The sequence below is a fragment of the Hermetia illucens genome, chromosome 5 (assembly GCF_905115235.1).
Source record: "Hermetia illucens chromosome 5, iHerIll2.2.curated.20191125, whole genome shotgun sequence".
Taxonomy (NCBI): domain Eukaryota; kingdom Metazoa; phylum Arthropoda; class Insecta; order Diptera; family Stratiomyidae; genus Hermetia; species Hermetia illucens.
The window spans coordinates 99,064,622-99,085,065 of NC_051853.1; the positions used below are offsets into that span (position 1 = coordinate 99,064,622).

General features: G+C 40.6%; 1 protein-coding gene across 2 annotated transcripts in view; it reads right to left on the reverse strand.

Moving 5' to 3' along the window:
* Positions 1 to 12,781: 12,781 nt before the first annotated feature.
* The window catches only part of LOC119656824, a 64,934-nt gene continuing 57,271 nt past the window's right edge, over positions 12,782 to 20,444 (reverse strand). For both annotated transcript variants that reach the window (XM_038063466.1, XM_038063465.1), the window contains exons 2-5: positions 14,199 to 14,558; positions 13,971 to 14,139; positions 13,336 to 13,635; positions 12,782 to 13,266 (exon numbers count right to left, since the gene is read on the reverse strand). In XM_038063466.1, coding sequence (XP_037919394.1) covers positions 12,856 to 13,266; positions 13,336 to 13,635; positions 13,971 to 14,139; positions 14,199 to 14,551 — 1,233 coding nt within the window. In that variant the 5' untranslated portion in view covers positions 14,552 to 14,558 and the 3' untranslated portion in view covers positions 12,782 to 12,855. The remainder of the gene's footprint in view (positions 13,267 to 13,335; positions 13,636 to 13,970; positions 14,140 to 14,198; positions 14,559 to 20,444) is intronic.

Genomic DNA, 20,444 nt, shown 5'->3' on the forward strand with positions numbered 1-20,444 from the left:
AGAAAACTTTGGTATATGTGCGATTGGTTTGAAGACGATTCAGTAATTTTTCTTCAGAAGCTATAGGCGTACGTGAACGTGTAGAAAAATGGTTCTTTGACACATGATATCGGCAAAAAGTAATCCTCCCACTCTCTGTAGGCGTGTTCCTGTCTATTGTCTTCAGAACATCTGCAGGGGAGGGTTCGACCAAAATTATGGGACTAGAGCCTTACTGGCCTATAGACGAGCGAGTACATTTAAAGGGTGCCCCGCCTGAGCTGAGCACCATAGAACTTTTAAAGACTTAAAAACGTGGTCAGAGGGAAGGCCATATATTTTGCCAACTAGGTGATGCGATGTCGCATTTTGTTTGAGTAATTTACAAGTATGGATAGAGTCTGTAATGATATCAATCTTCTCTACACCCATCCCGAAAGCCAACTTGTTGGCCAGAAGCACGGCAAGTTCAGTCGCCAAAACAGACATCAAAGGAAAACATAAGGGTCGCCCAACCACCACACAGACGGATCCACTACACATAATCGCAGCATCACACGCTAGGACCAGAAAACCCCTTGATTTGAAGTCCTTCACCCCTCCACTCTCCACGAAAGATCTTCGGGTAAATAACCAGAGACCGCTATGACGTTTTCTCTTTTGCCATTAACCTGGTACTGTAAGTTGACCGCTACAAAGTTTGGGAACAGAATAGTCTCGGCATGGTTGCTTCTAACAATTTTGACATCAGATCGCAGGCACTCGGTCTCGAGGACCTCTAATCGAAGATGATCCTAGTCCACTTTACTGATCCAATACCACAGATTTTTCCAAAGGAACCCATGACTCTTGGACTAGAAATATATAAGAGCAGCTCGGTAATTTATGCAGCCTTGTTACCAATAGATAGGAGGAGTTGCTGCAGGTTAATTTGATTAACCATTATGTTTTTAGACGTATGTGCGGTCTAATGCAAAAACCGCCGCTAACAGAAAAATGTGCTGCGTACAGTGTGGATCTCACGGCGGCTGGCATCTTGTTCTCACCTTCCGCAGAAAGCTCCGATTTCTAGCTTCAGATTTCTCTAAACATCGTCGCATTTGGTGATGCAGCAATCGCCACATCTTCATTCTCAAAAAATTTCGCCATCCTTTTCAGCGCTTTCCGTTGTTCTTGCTTGGGAGGCCTTCCAGGTTCTCGGTGTCCGGGTTACATAGATCTGTTTCCACATACCAGAACTGGACGTTCTGGTAGAGGTGAAAGGAAGGTTCTGAGAGGCAAATCTGTAGTTCCTTCTCCTTTGCGGCTAAAGTTACCTTCTGTCGACCCTTACTCTCCCGTTTTCTGGAGGAGTCGAACAGCAGTGTCAATGACAGATCGACCGTAGTCAGGTTTCCAGTTTTTATCATTAGGGGAGTTGCTCAATTCTGGATGATTGCGCCGCAGACACCGGGTGCGGATTTTCCAATGAAGTGGAGAGCCTGCTTCCACGGACTTCTTCGTGGGGGAATATGAAGCTGGTGAAGCGTCCTAAATTCCCGCCTTGGCCATGACCTGATAACTCAAAGTAGCGGTTAGATTCGAAACCTGTGACGTCTTACCACTTGGAGAGTTGCAATCCATTACCTCGATCTTCATGTGTTTTAGGACACCTTTAGTGTAGTAGTAAACTACCCCAGGCTCAGGTACCGCGACAAACTGGTGTCCGAGGTGGGTGGGTCCTAGACTTCATCAAAATTTTTGTTTCAGGCCGTCAAGGAAATATTGTTGCATAACTGTTTTATTATTAAGTTTAACTTTTCATTCTCAAAAGTTCTTCATAATATGACTCAAATAATGCTCAAATTTGATTAAATTCCAAATAATCCATCCCATCAGATATGAAAGGTTTTGTGTATTTCCAATGTAAGATTATTTGAATGCATATTTGCCTTAATTGCACAGTCTGTAATGATTATGTGTCTGACATATATAAGTCAAACTATTGACTTCATTGTTTAGCTGACATTCAGTATTAAATTACAGTAAATTTGCACAAAAGCGCAACTTTGCCTATTCTAACTTTATTAGTTGCAGCAAAATTCTCACTAAACTTGACCTTGCATCAATATTATACCCTTGCCAAACTTGCTGATTTTCAGTGTGCGGATGGCTCAAGTGGTTAGAGCGCTGGGCTGTCGTAGCGGAAGGTCGCGGTTCAAATCTGTGGCAGAGAGATTTGTTATCGTAACTGGATGTCGGATACTAGTCGACTAAGCTGTGAATGAGTACCTGAGTCAAATTAGGGCAATAACCTTGGGCGAGCGCAATGCTGACCACATTGCTCCCTACAGTGTACTGTAATATTGAATCAAGCGCTCTAACATATTTCAAGGCCCTAATCCAATACGGGTTGGTGCGCCAACGATTATTATTTCCGAGTTGTCAAATCTCGGCAGGTGCCGGATTTAACCTAGTACTAGCAAGCATTTAGGCTCGGACTATCCTACCTACTTGAAAGCTTAAGGGGCCCTGGTGGTAGCTCAATGGGAGAATCCGTCGGAAACTCCCCGCCACATCGAGCACGAATGCGGAATGATGTACTTTTGCATGGTTGGAACCAAACTGTGCGAAAGTGCCCGGACAACAAGGGAAGCCGTGAGAAATTTAGGTACAGTACCTTTAGCTGACAATATTATGGCAACTACAACCACCCGTAGATGAAGGCAGTTTGTACATCTCGGGTGGTTCTTCCCATGATGTCGATATCGCCAGCATAGGTCAGTAGTTGGGTGGACTTAAAGAGGATCGTACCTCTTGCATTTACCTCAACATCACTTTTTCGAGGGCCAGGTTACAGAGGACGCAAGATAAGGCATCCCCTGTCCTCGGCTGTTGTTTATGCCGAATGATGTTGAGAGTGATCCTGCTGCCTTTATTTGGTGTCGCACATTGATCAGGGTCAGCCTAACTATTATTAATTTTATTTGAGCAGATATCGAAATGTGATATACAGTGGGTCAAACGCATAATCGGACAAAGAATCTTCCATCTTTCGAACATGTTTATTTGAATTAAGTTATAATTTATATGGAGCTTTTGGATAATAAGCTTACCATTCAAGAGATATAATAATACATTTCCATTTGACAATATTATAAGAAACCAAGACAAGAAGAAATAGGCAAAAATTCAAACGAATAATAGGATCAAATTAGCAGAATTTCGCTAGACAATGGAATTAATTGTTACTGATAGATACAAGTTTGGATGAGTTGTAATTTAAAAGCATTGTACAAGTTTTCTTCGACAGGAAAAGAATACGGAAGCAATCACTGCCGAAGCCAACCAAACAACTCCTGAAATACATCACTTATAATAATAAAGGTACATGGAGGGGGTAAAATTGTTTGTGAAAGCCCCTTTAGCATTTAGACGTTATAAACAAAAATTTTCAAATTTAAAATAAGAGCAAAACTGCTCAGTGGAAAAAACTCAATGATCATGATGAGGAGAATATACCTATACCACTACGGATGCATAAGCGAACATCGGCCTAATGACGACAATATATATCCACATTACTACCTGAGGCCTAGGTCCCCATGTTGAGGCAAAGGTCCGCCTACATAGCCCATAATCTGTGAGAGCTCGTTTTATCTTTACCTCTATATGTTTGTTCCAAAGAAGCTTCTTGTCTACAATAACTCCGAGATATTTCACTCCTTCGGAGAGTTGAAGGACTGAACCCCTCATCTCTGAAATGCAAAGACCATCCAGTTTCTTCCTTTTTGTAAATAATACCATTGTGGTTATATTTGGATTTACTGAAAGTCTATACGGTGCGTTCTGTATTTCTACACACCATTCCGAGATCTCGACCAACAGCCAGTGCAGCCACATCATCCGCATAAGCTTGAACGTGTATTATCAGACTTTGCAGTTCGCAAAGTAATGAGCAGCATACTCCACAGACGTGGCGATAGCACACCTCCTTGAGGGCAGCCTTTCGTCGCTTCCGTTGTTAGGCAGCGATTAACACCCATTTCAATACACATCCACTTTAGCTAGTTTCGTCAACACCATGCTGTCTGACGGCATCATAGTGCTTTTGGAAGGGCGGACAGTCAAAAGCCCCTTCAATATCCACCAACACCCCGATTGCGTACTCACCTCTCTGAGTTGCATCCTATATCTTTGAAACCAAAAAATGAAGAGCAGACTCACAGAACTTTCCACGTTGGTAAGCATGTTGGTTTTCATTTAGTGAGTTTGACCTTAGCGCCTTCTCGCAAATGTGACGTTCAATCATTCTCACCAGGCATTTCAGCGAAAATGAAGTTAAGCTGATTTGCCTGAAGTTCTTTGGATTTGAATAGTCACCTTTGCCTGGTTTTGGTTTGAAGGCTACCTTCACTTTCTGCCAAGAGGAGGACACGCAGCCCAGAGTAGGCATCCTCGAAAATATATGATATCTTAAAAGTTACTCTCTCCTTTAGCATCGCTGGGTAGATGCCATCCATGCCAGGTACTTTGGAAGGTTCAAATGATAGTATAACAGCTCTCGCCTTTTTATTGGTAACAATCACTCTTGCATTGTCCCAATTCCCCTTGCAACACATTCGTATTGAAGGGTTTGCAGAAACCGCCGATTCACTTCTACCCTCTTCTGAGACCTATACTCCCGAGTGGTGTACTTTCAATAGGGTCTGTATACACTCAACTCTGTAGTTGGTGAAAATACCATCCCGTTTTCTAAGAGATTCCAACTGGGGGCCTGGGAATCTCCGTTGCCGGAGGGTACAAAAAATCATAGGGTAAGTAATCATATAACGTTTCTCCTCTTACCACTAATCTGGTATTGTATGTTGGCCGCAACAAGGACCTGGGAACAGAATTGTTTCAGCGTAGTTGCCTCTTACAATTGCGACATCAGAACGCAGGCCCTCGGTCTCGAGGATCTTTTATCGAAGAAGATCCTGGTTCCCTTGACTGATCCAATACCACAGATTCTGTTAAAACGAACCCATGCTCTTGAACCAGAAATATATAAGGACAGCAATATATAAGCAACTTTGCCAGCCTTGCGGCCAGTAGATAGGGAGAAGCTGTCATGCTGCAGGTTAATTTGACTAATTCTTATGTTTGTAGTCGTAAGTCCAGTCTAATATGAAAGCCACCGCTGACTGAAAAGTCTGCTGCGTTCAGTATGGATCTCACCGGGGTGAGCTTGTCCTCACCTTCCGCCGAAAGTTCCATGTCTTCATTCCCAAGAAACTTCCCCTTCTTCGCAGTGTTCTCCATTATCATCGGCTAGGAGGCCTTCCAGGCGGACGGAGTAGGGGCTACATGAATCTGTTTTCCCATACCGGCGTTAGACCAGTTGCGCCCACATTACCAGCTTCTCTTTCTTCGTTTTTCCGGGTATAAGCGGAGGAGAAGTTTCTGACAGTCAAGCCTGTAGTCCCTTCTCCATTGCGATTAAAATTTCCTTCCGCGGAGCTCTTCTCTTCCGAATTTTAGAAGAGTCAGGCTCCAGTGTCACCGACAGGCCAGCCATAGTCATTTTTGCAGTTCCTATCATTAAGGGAGTTGCTGTACTCTCCTTTTTGGCTGGCCACGCCGTAGACACCGGGTGTAGGTTTTCCACTGAAGCGGAGAGTCTCTCTATCACAGATATCTCCGCGAGGAACATGAATAAGGTGAGGCTTCCAAAATCAGTGCTTGGGCCACGAACTGATTTCTCAAAGTCGAGGGTGGATTTGAAGTCTGTTGAATTCTTACCACTTGGAGAGTCACAATCCTTTGTTTCCATCTTCATGTGTTTTTGGACACCCCTAGTGTAGTAGTAAGCTGCTACTGTTCGAAAGGGAGACTTCCTGCATGAGTTTAGCTTAATATTGAAGCGGCGGTGAGGGTGGCTGTTAGTATACCAGGTGAAGATTTTTTCATGGTATTGATCAGGTAAAAAATCTGGAGCAGGAAGTGGTGAACGCATGACTCGATCGGGGAGTTGGATTTTAAGGATATTGACATCGTTGCCACTGATGCAAGGAACGGTTTCAAGGAATGAGACGCTGTGGGGATTCAAAATGACGTTAAAACTGCTATAAATCAGGGAATTGTGGAGATATAAATGACTTACATTATAGGAAGGAAGTACCGGGCTAGACTGGTAAATCTTACATGCGGCGGAGTAAATACTGTCAACCGACAGTGTACCTTGAGGCTCCTGTTATTGATGCAGGCGTGTCCGGTGTTTAAGTCGCCCACTAAAATTAGGAGTCTTCATTTACCAGATAGATGGGGTTAAAAATAATAATAATAATCGTTGCCGCAATGAACTGAAGGTTGTTAGACCATTTCATTCAAGACCGTTATATTACAAGAACACTGTAGGAGGTAAAGTGGTCAGTATTGCGCTCGCACGAAATTATTAGCCTGATTTGACTCAGGTACTCATTCACAGATAAGTATCCGACATCCAGTCATGATAACGAATCACTCCGCCACCAGTGAGATTTAAACCGTGACCTTCTGCTACAACAACTCAGCGTTCTAAACACTTGATCCATCCGATGGGGTTGTTCATGGTAAGACGATTGGATCTATAGTTCGGATCAAATAATTGGTTGGGACAGTAGCGGAAAACAACGTATACCAAGCCGGATGGTTCCGATTAAGGTTTTAGTAACCTCTGCAGACTAAAGGGCATTGACGGGAAGAAAGATGAATCTGGCTACGGACGGCAGCAATATTTGTAAGTTATGTTCGCTTAGGAACAGTTTGAGTCCCTGCCTACGGGCTCGACCAAGAATAGAGTTGATTTTCAAAGCGTTGCGTAAGGTTTCGATGAACGACAAGGATGGCCGAGTGAAAGGAGCCGTGGAAATCAAGTGAGGTGTAGGAGGTGGGATCGGGTTGGATATGATATGGGAGAGCCGTTTTTGGGCGTTCCTCCTTCCCATCACTTTAACGAAGTTAGAACACATACGGCAGTTGGGGGAATGGCCGTTTTTCTCACAATTTACGCACTAGGGATCATCATTCGTGTTTGGACACTCACGTGGCTTGTGTACCGTCATACTCGACGAAGCGATATTTGAGGTGGCAATTCAATGCTGCTTGGCCAACCCGTTGGCACTTTGTGCACTATAATATTTGTTTGTTCATAATCCGCTCGACACGGACAATCATCATCATCATCATCAACGGCGCAACAACCGGTATCCGGTCTAGGCCTGCCTTAATAAGGAACTCCAGACATCCCGGTTTTGCGTCGAGGTCCACCAATTCGATATGCCTAAAAGCTGTCTGGCGTCCTGGCCTACGCCATCGCTTGATCTTAGGCAGGGTCTGCCTCGTCTTCTTTTTCTACCATAGATATTGCTCTTATAGACTTTCCGGGTGGGATCATCCTCATCCATACGGATTAAGTGACCCGCCCACCATAACCTATTGAGCCGGATTTTATCCACAACCGGACGGTCATGGTATCGCTCATAGATTTCGTCATTGTGTAGGCTACGGAATCGTCCATCCTCATGTAGGGGGCCAAAAATTCTTCGGAGGATTCTTCTCTCGAACGCGGCCAAGAGTTCGCAATTTTTCTTGCTCTTAGCAAGTTTCCGAGGAATACATGAGGACTGGCAAGATCATTGTATTATGCAGTAAGAGCTTTGACCTTATGGTGAGACGTTTCGAGTGGAACAGTTTTTGTAAGCTGAAATAGGCTCTGTTGGCTGCCAACAACCGTGCGCGGATTTCATCATCGTAGCTGTTATCGGTTGTTATTTTCGAACCTAGATTGGAGAAATTGTCGACGGACACGGCAAATAGTAAAGTTTAACACCTTAACTAGAGTAAAATCAAGGAGACAAAAGATTTAACGCACAGCATGCTGGTGGTGCCTTGAATTTCAAATGCCTAGCAATCTCCCGTACGGAGCATGTGTGAATAAAGGAAGTGAATGGTGCCGCTGAGGGATTTCATTCAGCTATCAGCTCAACAACTATCAACTATAAGATACTTTCATCATAAGTGTCCTGAACTCTCTCCCAAGGAAAAAGTTTATGTTATTGTTAATTGTTATATATAAATCACATCCAAAAATATCCCTTCTGCTTCAGGTTGACATCCTTCTCATCCGGTATTTCGCCTTTCGATTCAAAAAAGACGCTTAGAAAATTAATACAATATCTACTTAACGAAATCCTGTACAACTACAACTCTAAGAAAAAGAAACAAGTCAGGAAATCGCAAGCAGGACACGTCAGTTATGAAAGGTTTTGCGTACTTCTTTTATAAAGACACTTTAGTGTGCATTTGTTCCATTTGTACCTAGCACGTAATGTATGCATATATTACGTGAGAATATAATCTTTCAGGTGATATTGACATTCAAAGTTTTGAATTTGCTAAAAAGTGACAAATTTGAGCTATTACATCTTTGTTAATAATAGTGCAATTTCCATGAAACTTGGTGGGATCATGCTCTATGTTAGACCCTATGTTGCTGCTACTTCGATGCTAGGATAAATTTGAGGGGGTTTTTGCAGCTAATTACCGAAAATTGCGATAAAATTAACTTTATTTGAACAGATATTGGCATGAAAATTATTTCGAACCCTAGCCACATTTTCCAGATCTTTCAGTTGCGTTGTTTCTGAGAATGGGCCCGTTAAAGAAATGGTCACTTCCGACTCCCTGCACTCCCAACCTTTCAAACAAATGTCAAAACTAAGACCGGCTTTGGAAAGTACTATCCGAGACTTTCATTTGATATCCCCCATGACTATATTCGGTGAAAAAAAATTACACCCCCCTTTTATATATACGGGGACCTCCGCCCCGCTTAAATTCGACGTAGAAGGATGTAACGCACTGTATGTGTGAGCTTTCACAATTCCGGCCTTTCTGTCAAATTTGGTGTCAATCGCTAGAACCGTCTCCGAGAAGAATGCGTGTCACTAACAGTCAGACAGACGGACAGAACGGCAGACAGATAGACAGTAAAACGATATTAATAGTTACTCAGAATACTGGAGGCTGACGCTTCGGGTATAAGGTTTGGTATTCATCTTATATGAGAAAATTCTACACATATTTTTCCATCTATATATAGTTACAAATCCAACATATTCCTTCATATTTTTCCAAACAGACATAGATATTATCCTGACACTAAACAAAAAAACTACCTATTATCCAATCCTGTACATATAACACGTATATAAATTAATCGTACCCATATTTGCGATTTACTTCGTGCGCAAAAGCATATATGTGTGTATATAGTACGTGTATTGAATACCGCTTGTATAAACAGATCTATCTGAATTAGACACTACAATTCATTAGCACATATATATACCTACAATGACACATATGAGCTCACTTTCTTGTGGTATTGACGAATTGATATTTGGTGATGACATCATACACGTTGTAAAAAGCATGAAATTCACAAAAAATGACAGTTTTATCTTCCATAACTTTGTTAATAATACTTGGATTTTCTTCAAACCTCACCTAATTGTGGCTTATGTTATCCCTTATAGCAGAGCGAATGCTACTTTTAGCGTGAACCTAAGGGGCGTTGCCGTGTAAATTTCTAAAATATGGAAATATACTATTGTTAACTTCATTTATGTAGATATCGCAACCGGATGTGTTTTGAGGCCTCGATTTGCGATTTTTTTCAGATTTTTTTTAGATAGGTTAGGAAAACGAGACCTGCTTCACCTTTTAGGGCACTAATTTTGAGACCTCAGTCCAGTATGTTCCACCCAATATCAGAAATATGATCATTATCAGTACTAATCAGTACTAATTGAGTCCTTTCATTTGATTCCCCACATGACCATAATTATTGATAAAAATGGAAACCCCCCCTTCACGTGTAGGGGACCCCCCTCAAATTTAACATAAAATAGCGCTAGTGGCTATTTGTAAAGGGATTCACAGACTACACCTTCTTACCAAATTTCGCGACAATCCGGTTAGCCGTTTTCGAGTAAATTGGATGTGATAGACAGGCAGACGGACATTGAATCGATTATAATAAGGCTTTGTCTTTACACAAACCCTTAACAAATCTAGAAACTGGGAGCTGTCCGCTACAAGTATGAAAGGTTTTGTGTATTGCTTTTATAAAGACAGTTGAGTGTAGATTTGCCCCATTAGTACGTAACACATAATATACGCTAGATTATGTAAGAATATCCACTTTCGGGTGATAACTTTGACCTATTATAACTTTGGCAGTAATAATGCGATTTCCTCCAAAGGAGGATCAGGCTCTATATTATAGCTTACATTGCTGCTGCTATATTATAGCCTACAGGGGTGCTAGGATGACCTTCAGGGGGGTTCTGCCGCCAATTACTGGAAATTATAGTAATATACTCATATTAACTTTATTTGAAGGGATATCGATATGGAAGGTATTTCGGAACCTAGCGACCAAGTAGTGGCAGCCTCTTGATCTGTTTCAAATTTTTCGGTTGAGTTTTTGAGAACGGCCTCATTAAATGAATGACTAATTTCAACCCCCCGCGCTCCTCACCTTTCCAACAAATGTCAAAACTAAGACCAGCTTCGGAAAGTACTAACCGAGACCTTTCATTTGATACCCCACATGACTATATTTGGTGAGTTCGAAGTAAAAGTATGCGTGAGTGTTCACAGTTTCCATCTTTCCGCTAAATTTGGTGTAAACCACTGCTACAGTCTCCGAAAAAACTGCGTGTGGCGGACAGACAGACAGTAAACCGATTTTAACAAGGTTTTGTTTTGCGCAAAACCTTAAAAAGCGAAAAGAGAAGCGAATTTGCCCAAAGGTCCAATAGTAACTGCCGGAGCTCGAGAGGGATATCTAAGTAGTTATGCAAGGAGAAGCGATCTATTAGAGGCTCTTGGACAGTTGGATATAGTACCGGCTAACGAAGGTTTTTAGACGGTTGAATTTGTATGCAAGGTGTCCTGAGATAATGCGTGTGCGAAGGAGTGATGCTTAAGGTGGGCGACAGCAAATCAATGCCTGAAGACTGGCAATGCGTCAATATCACGGGGGATATCACGCAGTGCAGCAATTATAGACGTATCTCGTTGCTGAGTTCCGTCTATAAGATATTCTCCGCTATCTTGCCAGGCCGGATAGCCTCATACTCCCAGAACATCAATGGTCCATATCAAAGAGGCTTCATTCCAGGCAAATCACCCACAGATAAAAGTTTCTCTCTCTAATTGTTGGAGTATGGCCATCAGTTGCATTTCTTCTTCATCGACTTTAAGGCCGACAGCATAGCGATGGTAAAACTGTACACAGCATGATAGAATTTGCTGTCCCGACGAAATTGATAAGACTGACTGGGTTGGCCCTGACTGATGTACAATGACAGATAAAAGCAGGAGGATCTCCCTCGAGACCAATCAACATCAACAACGGTTTAAAGTAAGAGGATGTCTTATCATGCGTCGTTTTTATTCTGACCGTGGAGAAAGTGATTTGTAATGCAGATGTAAATGCGAGAGACACCATCCTCTTGAACTGGCATATGCTGCAGATATTAACATTATGGGAAGAACAATCCGAGGTGTACAATTTACCTTCATCCAAATTGAGCAAGTGGCGCGAGATCTTGGGCTGCACATTAATGAAGGCAAGACGAAGTACATGGTGGCATCATTAGCGCCAAAAACTAAAGAACAAACAACAGGGAATCGGACTGGTCAAACGAAAACAATAAAGATTGGAGACGTTGAAAATGTCTCCTATCTAGGGTCAAATATCATAACCGATAATAGCTATGGCGATGAAATCCGCTCGAGGTTGTTGACTGCCAGAGCTTACAAAAACTGTTGCGCTCGAAACGTCTCACCATAGGGTCAAAGCTCTTACTGTAAAAGACAATGATCCTGCCAGTCCTTAAGTATTCCTCGAAAATCGGGGTTTTTAGCAAAAAAAAAACTGCGAACTCGTGGACGTGTGTGAAAGAAGAGTTTTTGACCCCCTACATGAGCATGGATGATTCCGTAGCCTACATAACGACAAAATCTGTGAGCGATACCATGATCGTCTGGTTGTGGATGAAATCCAGCTCAACAGGTTGCGATGAGCGGGTCACTTAATCCGCATGGATGAGGATGATCAAGCCCGGAAAATTTCTAAGGGCAATTTTACCATAGGTAAAAAAAGAAGATGAGGCAGTCCCTGCCTAAGATGGAGCGATGGCGTAGGTCAGGATGCCAGAGAGCTTTTAGGGATATCGAATTGGTGGACCTCGGGGCAAAACCGGAATGCCTGGAATTTCTTTCTAAGGCAGGCTTAGACCGGATACCAGTTGTTGCGTCATTGATGATAATGATGTTTTTTTAGAAATGTTCATTTCGACATTCGCTGTTCAACTTCTTCATATCATAATTGCTACTTTCTTTGCTTGCCAGGATATGGCAATCCAAATTGAATTGAAATTTATAGATCAGTAGCTTACTTCTAACTACAATTTTATTTTATTATGTGTATATATATAGTACAAAGTTACTTAGTTAGTAGCTTTGTACTGATGAAGGGAATAAGTTGCTCCCGAAATATATATACATAATAAAATAAAATTGTAGTTTGGAGTAAGCCACTGGTCTATCAATTTTAGACTTAATTACAAATAGAAGACATATCTATCCTCTTACAAATTGAATTGGTTTCCTCGTCCGTAATATATAACCAACGTGGCGCATTCGACACTTGCCCTCAGTGAAGCTTCAGAAAGGCTATTAAAAGAAATAGATAAGTCCGGTGCTATCAAAATGAAAGTGCTTACAATTTACTATAAAGCATTTTAATATCATCTTGAAATAAATGCAAAATTTTATATCTATTGTGTTTGAGTGCTTCATTTATTTCAAAACGCCAATTTTCTCCATTCTTCTTAAAACATATTGCATAGTAGACACAAATCTTTTTGAAGACATTCCTATTCCACGAATTCTGTCCCCTTTGTCTTTGTCAGTCAAATTTTCTAAACTGTTTTCTCCACATTCACTTGGATCCATGCAGATAAGGAACAATTTCACCACAGACCAGACAAAGCCAACTGTTTCTCGTTTCTCAATTTCTTCCAAAATATTCTCCAAAGTAGGAATGGGACTGTATCCTAAATTCTCTAAGGTTGACTTGAAAGTTTTATAGTAGCACCCTTCGGTCAGCAAATCTCGTTTTTGGTCCAAAACATCAAACTGGGGGCTCGTATACAAGAAATGAGAGAAATCGAGACCGGGGCTTGAATACACTGAACCCTGGAAATCAATCTAAAAAGAAATTCAACAGTTTGAACATGAATTCGAAATCTAGTGTGGGCAATATTATTGTATACTTACAAAATAAAGATCGATCGGTTTTCCATTTTCATATTTAAACAAAATATTATTCACCCAGAGGTCATTGTGAGTAAGGACTTTCGTTTCCCTTTTGGCAGGCCCGCACCATTTAGCCATATTTTGTGGAATTATCGAGATGAATCGGTTAAGTTTTTCTGCGGTTTCTTCAAAGCCCGGCCATGTTTGCACCACTTTGGCCAAATGCTCGAAATTTGGTATAAAACTTTGTTGCATCATGTTTTGGTCTTCACTACTGTCGGCAAAAAGGTCTTTGCTGAAGATCCGGAATACTTCGGGTTGCTGTAATTGAAAAAATGTGCATCATGGGTCTGTACGGACTACACTTATTTGTCACGCAATTTTCAGCATTGTCGTTAATTAAAATAAGACGTTTCCTTCCTTCATTGCGTACTAAAGAAAGGAACAAATGATTCTCGAAAAGCTGTAAAGGTGGTGCTCAATAAAAATATTTAGCCAAAGGGGGAATTTCTATCCACGTTTGCAATTGTTACCATGCTCAAAAATTAAAACATGTTACTAATGTGCTGTGATTACTATGTATACTGTATATACTACTGTATAAAACTTTCTGCCAAAAAATCAATTCATTTTATTTCAATGATCGAATTCATTACCTCCCTGGCGAGAACCTTTGAAGCTGCATGAAATTTGGCTAGTTTTTCGAAGACTAGTCTACAGTGTTCCTCGTCTAAGCCTTTAACACGATTGGCAAGGATATATCCCAGAGGTGTAACATCCACGAAAACAAAAGTTTCAACTGGCACCGGCATATAATACAGAAATCTGTAGGGAAAGTTTTCGGTAAAACCCAGTTTTTATCAAAATGTATATTGAAAACTTACCTGGGAGCAATCGCTTCACCATCAAGCAGGCGTTCTATTTCTGGTAAAGCATGTACGTAAATATCACGTTCTCGCCTGAACAATCCAATTTCCCCGAAACGTTCCCCAAGTGGACCACTGGGTTGAACTTTAATTATGAGGGATATTGTTTTGTCATCTGCGTCCCCCTCGTTATAGGTTGCGTCCGCTCTATAAATATGGCTAATGTAATTTTCCCCTAGTTTGGGCCCCATTGTGAAGAAGACGTTCTTCACTTCAACGACTTTTTCATGAAAACCACTTTTAAATGCAGCTTCAAAAAACGTAGAGTCCATGAACTCGGGAATGTTGATATTATTAAAGTCGACCAGCATCGTGACTCTGTAAAACCAAAATAAATTGTTGTTCATAAATTTTATTAAAATAGTTGGGGGGTCTAGTTCCTAAAGTTACATGTTTCAAAATGGTTGAAAATGAGTTAAGCATGTATAGTCTAAAAACTTTTTTCCATATGGCTCTCCTTCAGGGTCAAATTGGTTTTGAATGTCGCCTTAGAACCAGCAGTCACATATTCCCTGTGACTTACTTTGCACTTATTCCATAAGTTTCCATAACCTAAACCGAAGCTTTCCAACACGATCATAATGTTAACGATTTTTGGAAAAAACAGCAACCTTGGTCTCATGATCCAATACATACTGGGGTACCAAACCCTCTAGGGGTCGAAAACGACAATCCACCAACAACATTTTGGGAATATCCATGCTATAGTTAGTTTAGATTCTGATTGATTTGACACACAAGATTCTTGAGAATCAGTTTGCTGCACTTCCCAAAAGAGGTTTTTGGGAAATGTGATTTTGGAACTAGACCCTTCATTTGTTGATCTTGATACAAAATAAACCTATTGCTGCCCCACTATCCACTTTAAGGGACTAGAAATTTGCAACAGATTACTTTGCAAAAAAAAAAGTATTTTTTATATAACCTTGACCATTTTGACAGCCATAGATAAGTTTTCAAAATTCGCAACATACATAGAACGGCAGATATGAGAGCAGAATTATTGGAAAGTACGCCAATGACAGGTAGACCCTAATAAATCAGGGACGATTTTGTATGAATAAGAATGTGTCCGCATTCGAGTAATTGAATATTTTCGTATTCACACAAATGTGTTCTTACTTCCAAGCGTGAATACAAATGTATCAATATTTTCGAGCGTGGATGCGAATTTTGTTGTGTTCATGTTTCCAAATGCGTTTCGAAATCTGTATTCAAATGTTAATATTCGCCTCGATAGTGAATATTATCGTCTTAATAATCTGATCACGTTGTATTTATGTATGAAGGAGTCGGATTAATTATCCTTAAAATAGAAGAAATAAGAAAATTGAGGAGCATTGCAGGGCAAGTCAAGGACTGGTAGAGCAATGCAGTAGAATCCAGAACAACATAAAATGACCTTAGTAAAAAGTTTACGGTTTCGAAATACTGGCAATTTAATGGAATCCGTTAAAATTGTCCTATTCAATCAGATTTTTGAGTGTCATCCTATACGAATTTATATTTTTAGATTCTGATTTCAGTTTTCTTCACTTATTAGCTATTTCACTAATCTAATAGCAATGATTAAAAATTCAAAACTTTAAAATTGATTAAACTAAAATATGACATTTTTTCATTTTTCATCCCTAAAGTTTGAACCCTAATACTATAATAAAAATTACTGAGCTAACTTGGCCAGTGGCTTGAAAAGTTTTCTCATTCAACGTAATTTTCAAAACTATGCACTTTCAGTTCTTGGACTACGTTAGTTATTCCCAGTGTTAATTCACCGATATTATTTATTGGGTTTGCCTTTTTTTTGCCAGTAAAAAGAATATATCGGATTCAAGTTTGGAGACCTGGCCTCCAACCAAAATTGGACTAACTCGGCCAATCTACCTTTGAGGTATCTTTGGTCTACCAAATATAATAACGGACTTCACAAGCATAATGACTTGGACAGCCATAATTTTGGAACAACATGGATCAGTGCATGACCACATCTTCTAAAAGATCTGGAAGATTATTTTGTGAAAAATGAAAGTAAACTTGCCCTTTTCAGATTTTCTGATAATTCGAACGCACCAATTATATGTCCGTTCAAGATTCCGGTCCACATGTTAACTTTGAATCGGTATTGGAAACTTTCCTCTCAGACGAAGAGGGGATTTTCCAATGCATAACTGTGCAAATTGTGCATATGTTCATAAAGCCATCCTTTTTAAATGCATTTTTATCTGATGATGGTATCTTGTTGTGCTATTTTTTGCAACATTCTGCAAGACAAATATACCCGTAGTCCGTAATTCCAGAGCGCGAAGGCTGGCACGCCACATGTGATATGGGTGATACGGATATCGCTCAGTGATAATATTTCCGGTCGATTTCTGCATCTCTATTCGTTTTGCGGTTGCTCGCTCTGAAGAAGTCGGGATACATTCCAATTTCTCTTAAAAGTCTCTTGGTCATCACAATCACTACGGGGTCTTCCTTTTTGAGCGGAAGCTTGTGCCAATCTGCCTCTGGGCTCACAGGCTCATCTCTACCATCATGGAGTGGCTGGAGAGATGACACGACGAAATCAACTACAATCTTACCCACTATCTCATAGGGCATGGGAGATATTTCCAGTACTTATACAGGTTTAAACTCGACACTTTACTCGACTGTCTGAACTGCGAAAGCCAGAGAGGAACCAGAGCATGTATTCTTCCACTGTCCAAAGTTTGTGGAAGAACAGAGGAACTTAGAGGCGACTCTAGGGGAGGTACTGGTATCAGAAAATCTGGTGCCAAAAATGGTTGCATGACAGAAAGATTGGAATGCAGTCAACTTCTTGATTGCATGTATCCAGAGCAAACTACGAAAGGCAGAGAAGACGCGAAAAGCACGGTTTCGTACGGCACGAATAGACGAAAGGTGACCTAGCTAGAATGATCTGATCTATGTGTGGGGGAGGGAGTCGGAGATGGCTTTAGTGGTTGAAAATCCCACACGCTGGTCTGTCCAGGTCACCATCTTTTGAAGGTCTCCACCATCTCAAAAAAAAAAACAAAACAAGACAAAAAGACAGACGGGCAGACAGACAGACCGATTAAAGATTGAACCGGTTTTATTAAGATTTTGTTTTACTGAAAGCCCTTGAGGCTAACCAAATTTGTTAACGAGAAAAGCCACATTTTTTATTTTGGCAAGTTCTTCTACCTTTTTTGACTTTGTTGAAAATAAACCTTTATTTATTTATTCACTGTCTTTCTCCTTGTTAGTCTTCCATACCCATTTCTATCAGAAACCGATTGCCACGAAATTAGAAAGATTTTAACTGCGAACCCCCACACGTTCGAGGAATTACATTTAATGAGGAGTGCAACATTTTTTTTCCCCGAATATAGCCATATAGTGTATGAAATTAAAGGTATCGATTAGTACTTTTCGATGCGAATGGTTACCAGTGCGGCCTATCTTAGCCTCCGTTGCGATATCTACTCAAATAAAGTCGATATATAATATAATATATATAAAATCAGTACCAAGATCGGCTATAATCAACGTATATAGACTACAAGCTATGTACAGGGTGCGGCAGCATAACTTCCTTTTTTCAAAACTCAATAAAAACTATTGTATGCATCGGAAAATATTTATTTATTTTTTATATTGTAGGTACACGTCTAAAGTTTTTATTTTACATTGTTTTGAAGATCAAATCTGTTAGGTGACGTCCCCCATTCTCCATACATTGCGTAAACCGATTTCTGGCGTTTGTCATGACTCTTGTTAGCATAGCAGGTGTTATGTTGGCAATTTCTTCTTGGATGTTGGTCTTCAAATCTTGTAGGGTTCTTGGACGGTTCACATAAACACGGGATTTCAAAAAACCCCATAGAAAAAAATCACAAGGGACAGATCGGGAGAGCGTGCCGACCATTCCAAATCGCCTCTAATTGAGATAAGGCGCTCTGGAAAGTGTTCCCTCAAAACAGGCATCGATGCTCTTGAAGTGTGTGCTGTTGCACCGTCTTCTTGGAACCAAGTGTCCCCCAAATCCCCCAAATCCAAAGGCGATCTGGAAAGTGCCATCGATGCTCTTGAAGTGTGTGCTGTTGCACCGTCTTGTTGGAACCAAGTGTCCCCCAAATCCAAATTTTCTAGCCGTGGGAAAAAAAAATTCGGTAGCATGTTTACATACCGGTCCGAATTCACTGTCACTGTAACCTCATTTTCCTCAAAAAACCAGGGACCAATAATTCCTTGATCTAACGGGCCGAGGGACTCCAGTTCCTCCTTTTGTCGCACTTGCAGTTTGTCTAAATATAGTGACCCATGTAACAATTGGTTTGCGGTCTGGGACGGGAGCCAACGGGGCTAAATTAAAGCGATTCCGAAATGCACGCTGTGTTGCAATAACCGAACATCCGCTTGAAAAGTAAACCTCAACGGCAAAGGCACGCTGCTCACTATTCCAAAGCATGATGGCGACTGAACCGTGTCGGGACAAAACTTTACAATATCCCCTCTTGAACGAGACCACTAGCGCTCCGCTATGACATCAACTAACTGAGTGGTGCGCATTTTAAAAAGGAAGTTTTGCTGCCGCACCCTGTATAAATGGAATTATGTTCCCGGGAAAGGTGAGGCAGCGACTGACCAGTTGCCTCTGCCTTGGACGAAACTGCAAGTCATATTTTTTGCAGCTCGGGTGTTTGCCCAATGATGAGGGTTCCATGGACCGCAAGCGAAGAAGTATGTTGCTTTCCAACTGATTCGGTCTGTCATTAAGTGAATGGCAGACTTAAGAATCCATCGGTTCTCAGATAAAAATCAAATAAAAATTTAATACTAGAAGTGGCGCGCTTCTGTGGAGATTGGAAAAACAAATTTTCACGAAATTTACTGTTTTTTCGTTATTTGACCCTACTTGTAACCGATTTTTTCGCACTTTTTTTAAGCTCGCCTATTTGAGAATACATCTTTAAAATTCCAAGTGAATGAAAAGAATTCTTTCCATCCATCCATCCAAATTGAAACTTTAAAAACGTTTTTCTAGAAACGTAGTTTTTCAACTCGGAAAATAAATTTATTTGAAAACTACTAAGCCGTTTTTTTTTTAACTTTTTATTCAATAGATAAAAGTATAGTATTTAGTCGTTCGATTTTTTTATTCCATGGAAAATGAATGTTTTATACCTAAACAAGTCAGAATACCGGAAGTTCGGCGTTTCCGGTATGAATGTTTTGTGTTCATCTCATGTAAGGAACCCTGTTTGCGAGTTTTTCCATTTCTTCATAGCTAGAATGAAAAATATTCCTTCATATATTGCCAATCTCCAAGTTTTATTTATTTATTTTTATTTATGTACGCACATATTAAAGATATAAATATTGTGCTCATCCAAACAAACATTGTCCATTACCGTGTACTACGCATCTAAATTGATCTAATGCATCCTCATCATTTTACTCCGTGCCCAAACGCATACAGATATGTACGTAAATTAAATAACGCTGGTACTAACGTATACACATTTCCATCTTAATGTGCAGTACTCGCAAACTTCACTGGCACATACATATACACACATGTCAGTCTCCAGTAATTGATACTAATATATAAATACAATAAGAAAGGAAAACTAAAATTTCTCCATGGAACCCGCCGTTGATATATATATACTCAAAATGTTAACCTTCCTTGTTAATAATAGCTAGATTGGGTTCAAACTTTCCAGAATTATGTCCTATGTTACTCCCAATCCAAATCATTTTGTTCCCCTCACTTCCTTTAATCCTCTGTGGCGACTTTAATCTTCCCATGCTCTCCTGGCCCATTACTCCTGGAAAATGGATAAAGGAAGAGAAAGGTGGGTGGAATTATTAGAGAGGGAGCTAATAACTCCACCCACCTTTCTCTTCCTTTATCCATTTTCATGTATACGTGTGCCGCCCTTCAGTTTAACCTTTCTAGAAATCCCTTAGATAGCACTCTTGACCTTGTCCTCTCCGCGTTGCCTTTCCCAACCCTTATATTGCCCCTGATGCCCATCATCCTGCTCTCGAGTTGCAAGCTCAGATACCCCGTCTCGCGCAAGTCTACCAGGTTCAACTTTCATAAGGCGAACTTCGAAGATCTGAACTCAGTCCAGGCGGTAATCAACTGGGTACTCTCCTCTCTCCATTAATGTGTGATCAAGCACCCAACACCTTCTATACCACTTTATC